Source organism: Drosophila grimshawi, unplaced genomic scaffold, assembly GCF_018153295.1.
Source record: "Drosophila grimshawi isolate 15287-2541.00 unplaced genomic scaffold, ASM1815329v1 contig_1377, whole genome shotgun sequence".
Classification (NCBI taxonomy): Eukaryota; Metazoa; Arthropoda; class Insecta; order Diptera; family Drosophilidae; genus Drosophila; species Drosophila grimshawi.
Window position 1 is genome coordinate 12312661 of NW_025062900.1, and position 12648 is coordinate 12325308.

Sequence of the window (12648 nt, forward strand, 5' to 3'; positions counted from 1 at the left end):
TGCAGAGCTCTTTTATTGCTTCAGCTTAATGGATTCGATATGATACCAAATTCATTAACCGCAGCCATATAACTCATAAGTCAATGTACTCCATATCAGCAATAGTCAATGTACTCCCTTCCTTATAAAATTCCCGTTGCCCCAGCACCATAAAAGCAAAATAATAAAAGACAAATCTCGTTGCCATAGAAAACGCGTAAAATATTTGCAAAAACACATCCAAGCAGGGATCGATCCACGCTGCCAAGTGGTGTCCTCCTCTCCAGCTGGAAAGTGTCAAAATTGCATTTCCTTATCAAAAATCCGCGCATGATTAGATGGCGACGATGGCCATGTGGACGCCATAGCCGCAGTTAGTATTCAATTGCCACCGATAACAAACTGAAAAACTGACAAAGTGGCAAAGTGGCAAAGTGACAGATAGACAAAAGGACAGACTGCAACAGTCGTTAAACGTCAATGGTGCAAGAAAACGCAATGGTTTAGTGCACAGTGGAACTATTACTGGCAAAATGCTTTCATTTCGTTTTGTGGTCTCTCTTATAAAAATGTTTTATTTAAGTTATTTATTTATTTATTAATACACGATCTTCTGCTCTGCTAAGACAGCAAATTGTGATTTGCAGCATTTAATAAAGTTATATATTCTTCCTCATTCTTCAAGGATAACTTGTCTGATAAGCAAGGGTAGTTTATATATAAATTTTAACCAAATAAAATAGAATCAGATTTATAATAAGTTTTTATAAGTATAATTTATAATTAGCTTTTGTTCCACTGTGCGGCATTTGAAACTGCAAGTGTTTCTTGTGGCAACTATTGGAAGAGCTGGCCATAGACGAGTGCTTAACCTGCTCCTGCACCCAAACCCATCTAAATGACTAACTGCACTATAAAATCCAGCTTCACTTCGACTACTCCATGCGTATCTTCGTTAGCCCCCTCTTCCTCTCCCTCTCCTTCTACGACTGTTTCAATTTGGTCTTTCAATAACTGTTTCAATCTGCGTGCAGTTCTCACTTGAAACGTTCATTGAACGATCTCCCTCTCTCTCTCTTCTTCTCTGTCTCTCTCTCTCTCTGTCTCTTTCTTTCTCTCTCTGGCTAAGTTGCCTGTGCTTTGTGTTCGTTCGTTTTGTTATTGGTTCGTTTTGTTGCTTGGCTTTCAATTGCTGCCGCTGAATGCGACTTGTGGCGCTTTTTTGTGTTCGGTTTTGGTTCAGTTCGCTTTCAGTTTGTCAACGCGTCGCATGCGCGTCTCGTGAGTTAAACGAAATATTTTCGAATTTTGTAATACGAATAAAAAATTAGCATACGAAAGCAGTGCAAAGTGAAAATCTGTGTGGAAATACAGAAAAATACCGAAAGTATTATTCAACAGCTTAAGCAAGTGGCACAGACAAGGCGAAGGCGACCCACCCACAACAAAAACAACAAGTTGTTAACCCTTTTTTGCTTGTCATGTCGCCCTACGCCACCTGCATAATACTGCTGGGGTTGCTGTCCCTGGCACTAAGCCTCAATGCAGGTGGGTGCCCAGATCCTGTGCGTGCACTTGCATGAATGTGTCTGCTAATTAAGTGTGTGCTAACGTTGAGTGGCTCGCTTTAAACCGGGTTCACTGAACCAATGAACCACCCCACCACCAAGGGGAAAATACTCATAAATTCCATTTCAAACAGCAGTCAGTAGAATAAAATCAGAAAATTAAAGACGCACTATTTGTTGATACGATTTGAACAGTTTCCTTTGTTGTGCCCCTTGGCAAACATCAATCATAAAACTCAATTATGGAGCGATAATCAATCAATTTCCTTGTTGACCCCAATTGATAAGTCTCTATTGGCATTGTCTGTGTCATTATCAGTGTTGTTGTCATGATGCACTCATCTGGACAGCCGCGCAGCCTCTATAATGACTCTTAATACGCTATTGATTGGCTGTCGCCTCACGGGCGTATACTTAACATTGCACATTGCTTGAAGTGTCTGCAGCAGATTACTTCATGATTTATTTTTATTTATGCGCTTGTCGGCTAACGTATTTATTTATACACTGGCAGCACTGGCAGCACTGGCAGGCCTCGTGCCGTTTGGAAAAATATTTTCTCAGCCTGAAAACTTGAAGACATTTTCAAGACATAAATAGAGCGCATTAAATGGGGCTAACTTATATAGATATGTATATGCAAAAACAGCTACACACTCTATCTACTATACTATATATGAATGTTCCTTCATTTTCATCACTCTCAAGAAAATCATCAATAAATTGCAAATTATAGACCTCAATTGATTAAGGCATACTATACTATATTAATTGAATTGAAATGTGTAAAAAGCACGTCGACAGCAGCATTTTAACAGTTGCAAATTCACTTGGTATCTGAAATATTTTTACATTCTCAACAAGAAATAATTAATATATTCGATGCAGAAAAGGTTTTAATATAAAGGATTAGTTTTTGAATGATGAAGTAGTACAAATAAAGTGTTTTGATATTTAAGTTTTGTTAAATTCAATTTGTAGAATTAGATAAATATATTTGATTGGACTCATTTGACTTTTTTTATGTGTTGCTTGCCACCCACAGTTCTTGCACCGTCTTGTAACTTCACGATGTCGTCATATCTTCTATTTGAAGTTGGTGTATTTGAATATGGGAAGTTTTTTTTGGGCGTTCACCTCAAATTTGGGGCAAATTGTCAGCCAATTTGTTATTTTGGTGTCCACTCGGCAACTTTGGCATACACACCTCAATAAAAATTGTGGACCCTGACAGTTTCAGTCTGGCGCACATTCCATTAGCAACCATGTTTTTTTTTTTGTTTTTGTTTTGTTTTTTTTTGATGCTTGCAACTAATTGTTTATATTTCGCCGCACCAATTTCCGAGTTTTCATAGGCAAGGAATGCGCTTTTTGCTACGTTTTGCTTACTCATCGCATTTAGTTAATCTTCTGAAATGCCAGCCAAAACAAAGTAGTATTTCCAGCCATAATTCATGTAAATCTTCATAATTAATATAATCGCTGGATATATATGTGAGTTTGATTGCTGCCAAGCCGAAACTCCACAATTAAGTCCAATTTCTTAGCTGACTAAGTGCGATTATTTTTCATTTGACATGCAAGTCATGTCATTCGCGTTTAGAGCAAATTGCTTGAGATACAATCAGAGCAATCATTATAATGCGAATCAACCCAGTAATCCCTCAAAAGCACACCCAAAGCCCCAAAAGCATGACAAAATGTCATCACTTTTAATCCGAATCGTGTAAGTCATTAAACATTTTCTAGCATTGCGATGAAATCTTTTTATGATATGCTGTAAATAAAAAATGGTTCAAAAATAAGTAATATAAAGTTGTGACAATTTGTGGAACACACGAAAGACCAGATCAATTAGAATAATATAGTGTCTAACTTTTAGCATAAGTAAGTCAGGAACAATAACTAAAAAACCATATCCTTAAGTCAAAAAGTGATAAATGTGTTTTAAACTTATCTTGTATTTTAAATAAAATTGTATATGTATAAGTAATAGAGAAATATTAAAAAAAAGTGTTTAAATTTGAGTCAGCTATTTGGAAAATATGCAGGGTATATTCTAGTTGGTCAACTATAAATTCCAGCATTCCATCATGATTTGCTTGCGTTTATGAGCGTATTTTTATAGTTTCAATGAGTTGGCCACATATTTATGGGTGTGAGTGCATAGCTTTTGGATTAATCCCCATAATATAGCATGTTAGATATTCCACTTGAATTTAAAATAACCCTCTGTAAATAACAAAGCCCCGCTCTTTTACTAACAACTATGGCACATTTCCATATAATGCACGTACAATTATATAAGCATTTGGGCCAACAACGAAACAATTTCAAATACGTTCGACAAATCGTCACAATTGCTGCTTGTCGTTTCAGTTTGCAGTTGGCACAGTTGAATGAACTTTGATTGTGTGTCAGTCAATGCAGCCACGTCCATTTTCACCATTCCACTAATACCCCCTCCCTCATTTGAGGGGTTCCAAAACTAAGTGCCCCTCTCGAGCATTTAGGGCCACACTCGTAAGTTGCCGATTTTATGGCAAAGATATGGCGCGGCATGTTGGCGACTTTCATTGTTTTTTTTTTTGTGGCGTTGCCAGATTGCTGATAATCTACACATTTTTACAGCACTTAAGCGCCACGTAACCCCAACAACAGTGCTCGACATAACTCCAAGGAAATCGCAACTGAAATGAATCCAGATAATGCAAAAGTTGCATGTGAACTTTAGCATGTGTGTCTTCGAGTTTGAGTGTGTGTGTGTGTGTGAGAAAGTCACAAGCCCAAGTTTTAGTTTATTGTTGCCGACTTTTCCATATGTCGTTAGTAACAGCAATTGGTAGATATAATATTACAGGGCCTCAAAGTGCATTCAACTTGGCTAATAACATAGGCGCGCCCCATGCATATTTACCTCTCTGGGCCCAAACAGCGAAAAGTCAAGAAAATTGATAGAAAGTTACTGTAATTTCAGTGAATTTTCATAGCATTGTGTTAAATGAGCCGTCGACAAGATTGGAATTGTGATTGGACTGAAAAATGTGTGGAAAATTGACTAGAATTGTATGGAAAATTATCAACAAATTGAGGCAATTTATTATGTTTGAAGTAAGAAAACGATTAGCGGCTTTCCATTCAAAATTTAATTAATATTTGATGCACAATTATTCTGGCTAAGAATCGATGAACAACAGTTCAATTGTTCACAATTTGCCATGTTATGTGAAATAGAAAAATTAAAATTTAATACAAATTATTTTTTCTTAGATTCAAAATCTTGTTGTGTCTACGGCCAACACAGAATACTTTTTTGAACTTTTACTTTTCAAATGGAAACCATTTTAGAAACCAAATGCAACTTATATGTATCCATTATGCATTTTTGGGTCGCTGTTTGGAACTGCCAAAACATTTGACATAAACGCACAAAACGCGCACAATATCAATTTTCATGTTGCATACAATTACAGTCATTACCATTAGTAAACTGCCACCGCAACTGCGCGCAATGCTACACGCATATAAACAATTTGGCCAACGATCTGACAATTCAACTGTCAATTAATTTCAATATATTGTAAATGATAATAATTTCTAAGCAATGCAAAACAAACTACGAACTTGGTTTGTCGGTGATTTTTTTTTGGTTTTTTGTTTTTTTCACATGCGTTATTCAAATGCGCAAAATTGTAATGTTTATGTTTGTTGTTTATGGCCAAATGCAGTTAAGAGGCAATAGAAGACGGCGGCCAAAACACGTTTCGAGTGCGTTAAGCTTGGCACACTTTATAGGCCAACTCGGGCCAGACCAGGCCTATACCGCCGGCTGTTGATGTTTGCTGCTTATCTGAGCTTTCATTTAAACGCACCTCAAAGTGTTGGTTAAGTGCATTTAACCTGAACGTTAACGTTTGACGTTTAAATTGGCCCCGCAAACGGGTTTCGATAGTCGTCAACATCAACATCCGCTCAACATCCCGTGTGTCTCCAAGAAAATCTCAATGCCAATTAAGAATCGCTGCCTCAGTTGAGTCGCATATTTGCTTCCAAATAAAATGTTTAATAATTATTTACACGCTCTTTGGTTAATTCGTGCGCATAAACCATTCGAAAAGCCGAAAGTTTTGACACTTTTATAAGGCAGTTTTCCAATCGACTGTCCCATAAATAACTCAGCCAAAAGGCTCCCGTGTCTAATTAATATCAGCTGCAACATTTTTCAAAAGCCACCGCCAACGGGCTAAACTACAAATCGCAGCAGGCAACCCAGCTAGCCACCTTACCTCATGGCCCATTATTTATGCAAGTGCATATCAAAAACATCGCTGGATTGTATTATAGCCCCCCCATAACAACTCACTTACTTTATGATTATCTCATGCACATAATTCTAAGTTCAGTATTGGCATTTCAATTAGATTCGCTTCAAATGGACCTCCAAATTCTACATTATTCTATAATGAGCACTAATAACTTTCATACGTGACTTGAATGGCATAGTTTTGTCTCTAGCGAGTCACACTACACTCAATTTACTTTCTTAGATCTTAGATTGGAATATTCAAAATGATGTTTTTCACTTTATCATATATCGCATGTGCTGCATATTGAAACTCTGTAAAAATATATAATTGATTTTGAAATATTATTTAGATTAAAGATTGCTTTTATTAGACCCTTAGCAGCGATACTAGATTAACTTTATTTTCACACAATTTGCAAACTGAGGTTGCTGCGGGAAATAGATAAGGATGTTAATAGGCTGCCAGAAGTCAACCGATGCAGTTCGCGCTCAAGAACAAGGATTATTATACCTTTGCAGAGTATAGAATATTTATTCACCTTTAGCTGAATCGACACTTAAAACAATTTGACATACCTTTGAAGCATTCCAAGTCGATTATTCTCACAACAGTATATTGATTATGTTCTACAGATATTAATTATATATCTTTCGCTTTCAGCCTCTGGTGTTTTACGCTGCTGGCGCTGCTCCACAGATGTCTCGAACGGCGAGTTCTGCAATGATCCCTTCCAGCCGGACAGCATCTCCGAGCAGCAGCGCTACTGGAGCTATGTGAACTGCACTTATTCCGTGGGTGTCAAGTCGGTGAATGCGCGGCCCGTCTGCAAGAAACTCGTGCAGGAAGGTAAGCAGCAAAACCACAGACCACAGACCACCAACAGCAACAGCAACAGCAACAGCAACAAAAACCACAGTCCACCCATAGACCACATAGATCTGAGATAGGCAATTATTCAGCAATGCCCGTTGGACTGTCAAATGTGCATTGTTGTTGTGAGTGGAGAGACCCACCGGTGGCACACAAACACCCGCGTGACTGCCGCCTGTTGTTGGCTGCCACAAAGCGTCAAACAAGATTGAGATTTATTGGCCTGACAAAAGTCGGCAACAAGTGCAACATACAAATCCACAGAGGCAACCGCAACAATTGCGATAGCGAGCGCTGCAGCTGGAGCTGTTGGGCGTTGATGCTGGCGAGGAGGCGTGGCTGGTGCAACGGCACACACAAGTGGCGGCGACACTTGGCCTCAGACGGGGCAGGCAAGTTCCATGCGCCGCTAATTTTCAGCAAATTTATGTGGCGAGCACACAAACTAAAAGAGACAGAGAATCAGCGAGAGGGACAGAGAGAGAGAGAGAGTGAGAGAGAGGGACAGAGAGAGAGAGAGAGAGGGAGATAAAACGATCGGCGACACATGCGGCGCATGAGTGATATTCGTGTTGCAGTCGTCGATCTTTGGCTCTGGTATTTTTCGCTTTTTATTGTTCAGCTGGCGGCTAGTGCGAATTGAACCGCTTGTTGCCATTTGCATTTGACAAGCACAAACAGCAACAGCAACAGCAACAACAATAACAACAAATACCAGTGACAAACAGACAAAAGTGCACATAAAAAAGCGAGCAAAATGTGATTTTCTACGCTGGTCAATTTGCCAAACGTTGCGTATCGTTGCATTTTTATCTAGCTTTGATATTTGTGGACAGTTTTCGCTGTTATTTTCCATGCCAGCAGTCGCACTAGCGGAATCATTCATTTTAATGCCCTTTATTTCACAGTCTTGTATTAAGTGGGTCAACAAAACAAACGTTGTTTAATGCAATGAAATAATGAACAATTGGCCGTTTGCAGGTAAAGACTACTGTTCAAGTTATCTCACAGTGGAGCTTCCTTATACTAGTTTAAATTATTGCAATATTGAAATATTGAAGAAGCTTCATCGTATTTCTTACATCTAGCCTTGAATTTCCATGCTCAACTGGCAAATAATAATAATTGGCTAATTAAAGGCATAGCAAACGGTTGTAATCTTATCGATTGGCATATGATTAAGTGCCGGCTTATGCGAACTGCATTTAGCTAATTTCTTATGGCCAATTAATGAACACCATTAAATATTTGCAATCAACCGTCTACAAATTGGCGCTGCGAATATTTGCAAAACTTTGCGGCTGGCAATTAAAATTGCAAACTGCAAATCACAACTGAGACTCTGTTTTTGAGTCGCCAAATGAGCAGCGGCCAGATGCGAGTACACAATATCCGAATAAACTAAGCTGGAAAAGCAGACAAAAAAATAAAATGTATATATATAAATTAATTAAGTTGTTGCACAGCGTGAAGCGCTCAATTACGGCAATGAGAGCTGCAGACTGACAGAGACAGAGACAGAGGCATAGACTGAGACTGAGACAGAGACAGAGGTAAAATGCTAGCTAAATGTCTGAGAAAAATGCAACTAGGCGATGCTGCAGTGGTTGTTGCTGCTGCTGCTGTTGCTGCTGCTGGTCAATTTATATGCCGTTAAATTAATTGCTTATGAAGTTTGGGCCGACGAGTGGCTGAGCTTTTGGCAAATGTCAAATTAAAAATGTATTCCATAATTCCATAAAACTAACAGTCAAGCCAAGCAATTAGCTATTAACATTAAGTTTGTGTCTGTGTGCGTTGCATTTTAGTTGTCACTGTGCGTCACTGGGCAAATATTTTGCAACTTGTTGCATTTTGGCTGACCGAAAAGTTGTCGTTGATTTTTTGCCTATTTTTGACCAATTGCGTTGGTTTCTTTTTTATTTTTATTTTTATTTTTGTTGTTGTTATTTTTGTTGCTGCTCTCTCGATTTTGTTACTGTGCGTAAAATGTGGCCAACCACAATTTCAACCAATAAATAATTAAATTAATTAGAATTTAAATTTATGACACAATGCAACAATTCCAACTTGGTTGCAACCGACGCACACGCGTCGTATTCGCAATTTTTGAAGTGTTTTTCTTTTTTGTTGCGTGTGTTTTTTTTTTCGGCAATTTTCTTTGGGCTCTGCAGCTGGAAACTGCATTCTGTGTACCTTGTTTGATGCAGTGGCCGTGATAAGGCGACAATTGTCAACAATTTTATTAGAGACTTGTACTCTATCTGTCTGTACTTCCCCCGTTTACCCCTCTTCCCCCAGGGTCTACATCACTCACTCACGCACTGTTTTCTTACCGTCTCGCTCGCACTTAGTGTTAGCGGCTGCTTCTTGGAGCCAATCACAAAAATGGTCAACGCGCACCTTTTTGAGCCGCATTTAAAGTTTTATTTCATTTTATTGCGATTTATTTTTGCTTGATTTTTGTTTTATATATTTTTTTTTATTTTCGTCTGTGTTTGTCTCTCTTGCGGCTTTGCAGTGTTCTGTTTGCGAAACAGACACACGCAATGAGAAAACGCAATTTGTTGTGCATTTTTTTTCTGGTTTTCGTTTGCCGTTTCGCTGATTGCAAATTGTCTCGTTTTGCCGAGTCTTGCATTCATTTTTTGGCAGTGTATGCCGCAGCCAGCTCTCGACATAGTCGCAAGCCTTATTTTCAACTTATGCGTTTTTGCTGAGCGTCATGGCCTAGCCTAGCCTGGCCTGGCCTGGCCTGGCCGGGCCTAGTCGGATCTAACCCAGCCTGGCCGGGCAAACGGTTGTTCAGGTTGCATGTGTTGCGTGCAGAAAGCCTTGAACCCATTTTGGCTAGTTGTCCGTTTGCTTTTGAATTAGTTTTAGTTCGAATTCGCTGGCATTACTTATGCGACTTAAGTAAAATTTAATTAGCTTTCACATGCTACCTACAGCGAGCCAAATCTTTGGAGAACTGAAAGTTTTAACATTCGAATTGAACCAAGCTAATTCAGCTGTTAAAAAGACTTAAATAATATGTTGTCTTATATATAAAAAATTGCTTTGGGAAGAAGAAAAATAAGCTACAGATATAATTGGAAATTGAGAAAATTGTATTAACCAATTAAGAAGCTCCGGAAAACATTTTAAAAGGCAGTTTATTCACAGCTGTTTGGCGCCAGTATGCATAGAACAAGGTCTTCTTAGTGCAATACTTTTGTAACTATCATTAAACTACAAGCTTAACTCGTATACTCAAAGTACAACATTCAACGCTCGAACATTTGTTTACGATTTATTTATTTGAGAACTTAACCAATTGCATCACAGCTTGGCTATTTGGCAGACAGCCATTAGTTAGCACCTGATCGACGATTTGGACGACATTTGAAATGACATTTTTGAGATAAGTTAACGCAAGGCGAAAACAGAATGTGGAAACGTGAAGCCCACGCAAATAGCGAGGCACATAAATTATATTTAATGCACAGCATTATTTGTTGTTTTTGTTTTGTTCATTTCGCAACAAACACTTTAATTAAAATTGCTGTGAGCAAGTATTTTAAAGTTTATTTCGACTTTCGTTTCGTTTCATTGCAGTCTATGGGAAGCGAGTGATTTCACGCTCGTGCTTCTACGAGGATGTGGATGACCCGGCAGACAAGTGTGCAATGGACACTACCTCGTCCTACATCAAGACCGTTTATTGCCGCACGTGCACCACCGATGGCTGCAACTCGGCTGGAGGACTCGCCGGTTGGATGGGACTGCTGGTGTTGCCGCTGCTTGCCGCTCTCAGGCAGCTATGCAAATGAGCCAATGAGTGGAAAATTCAGTCGTGGGTGGAGACTGCACTTAATTGCATCATGCAAATGAAAAACTGAATTTAAAAGTTGAGAGTCCTTCAAGCTAAAATACATACTTACAAAAAGCAACCAATTCTTGTTTCGCCTAGTTAAGTCGCGTTATTTTAACTTATTTGAGACAATTTGCCTGGCCTGCAAAATTTTCTAATACAAATTCACAACAAATATCAGCACAAAATATCAGCACACAACAACTCGCAGTCACTCATCGCTATATATATATATATATAAATACCATAAAATTATCATATAGACAGACTATACACAAAAATAAACTAAACTGTAAATGTTATGTAGCTGCAGAGCAGTCAATGCTTTCCACTTGGTCAGATCATAGAGTCAAACGATTGTATTCTAATTACATATTAATTGATTATCACATTTAATTAATTCACACACTCACACACACACACTCACACATATATAAACCTAAAATATTGACCTTTGTAATATTGTATTACTTATTTTAAGTGTAATTGAAGCACTTTTCTATGGTGTCTTACAAATAAATTGATTAGATGGTACAAACATTCGAAAACATATTTGTTTTTACTATTATAAATGAACTTTTCACTTACATCACATCATCATAATAATAAAATTAAATTATATTCCAATTATATGTCACATTTAATTGAATTCAAACGCCTTAACTTATTCCGTAAGGGTTCCCTTTAAGATAAATAATTATTTTTTCCCTTACAATTTCCCGTTCAGGTCCCCATTTCTTCTGCCCAGCCCACGTTACTTGAAATTATTTAATTTAAATCAAAAGTAATTGTCTCACATCATTGCGCTTGACATTGTGCAAGCTACAAAGATACAAGATATAAAATTGTATGCTGAATTCTTGCCCCGTTTCTTTCCTGATGTGTCATTCAATGTGGTTCAGCAGTCGGCATCAGAGCGGAAATGAGTTCAGCTCTGAGTCTGCCCACATTTAAGAGTTGTTTAGTTAATTGCCAACCACGCAAACATGTCAATGCCAGCGCTGACATTTGACCCGAGCCAATTGAGTTTTTGATTTGTGCGAAACATCTTCAGGTTTGGCTTTGTTGTGGGAGTTCTTGCGAGCACCGCCCTGTGGCATGTGTATTTTATTATATTTAATTAAAAGCGCATAAAAAAATAAACAAAAAAAAAACAACGAAAACTGTCAAGCTAAAACACACAAGATAGAATAATCTACGCGAGAGGAGTCGATTGGGAGATATCCCCTACTGCTTGGACTAACATAAAGTATCTTATCAAATATGAAGGAAGTAAAGCTTTGAAAACATTTATTTCATGTGATTTTCGAAAATATATAACGCATCTCTGCTGAGTGTCTCATATTAAACATTATTTTTGCATATTGCACATATTATCATAACTTATTGAAACCCCTTTTACACATTTTTTTACATGCGTGGCATAAAAAGACAAAAAAAAAGTGGGTGGCAACTAAGCCAGAAAAACGTTTTGGCCATTTAAACTTGTCGCACGGTTTGGATATGGTTTTTATTATTATTTGTACTTTTTTTTATAAATACATACATGCAATGTATGCATTTTTTTGTAAGCTTTTTTATGACGTGTCCAGCGAAAATGTCGTACAGCTTATGCAATAAAACTGACCATTTATCATGGAGGGGGCATGGAAAAAATTATAAATCGACATTGTTCAGCGTTTCAGCTGGCTATAAATGTTACGCATACGCCCCAATGGCCCCAGGCTGGCTGTCAATGGACACCACGATCGACTGGTCGACTAGCTGGCTGGCTGGCTAGCTGGCTAGCTTTTTGTAAGCCTAGAAGTCTAAACCTGCCGCCGTGCTTGAGTTTATGATGTGATTTGACTTTTTATTGCTGCGGCTTAGGCTTCGACTTAACCTCCTAATCCGCTTCGAGCATTACATTTGAAATTTAGTTGCTGGCCCGGCCCAGCTCAACTCGACTCAACTCGACTCGACTCGACTTGACTCGACTTGGCTCACTCCGCCAATCAACTCCAAGTGCGGCGATGGCGTCGCTCTTGATCGCTGTTTAATTTGGTGTGCGTGCAGCTAAAACGCAACTCAG

The 12648-nt window shown here is 38.4% G+C and overlaps 1 protein-coding gene across 1 annotated transcript; it reads left to right on the top strand.

Annotated features, from left to right (window-relative positions):
• Positions 1-1225: 1225 nt before the first annotated feature.
• LOC6561521 lies at positions 1226-11204 on the top strand. The gene is made up of 3 exons (XM_001988364.3): positions 1226-1527; positions 6515-6700; positions 10322-11204. The coding sequence occupies exons 1-3, from the start codon at positions 1461-1463 to the stop codon at positions 10534-10536; spliced, it is 468 nt and encodes a 155-aa protein (XP_001988400.1). The 5' UTR covers positions 1226-1460; the 3' UTR covers positions 10537-11204.
• Positions 11205-12648: the final 1444 nt, after the last annotated feature.

Coding starts and splice junctions, on each gene's coding strand:
- LOC6561521 (XM_001988364.3), top strand. CDS start 1,461: ATGTCGCCCTACGCCACCTGCATAATACTGCTGGGGTTGCTGTCCCTG. Junction 1,528..6,514: donor GGCACTAAGCCTCAATGCAG/GTGGGTGCCCAG, acceptor TTTCGCTTTCAG/CCTCTGGTGTTTTACGCTGC. Junction 6,701..10,321: donor CAAGAAACTCGTGCAGGAAG/GTAAGCAGCAAA, acceptor GTTTCATTGCAG/TCTATGGGAAGCGAGTGATT.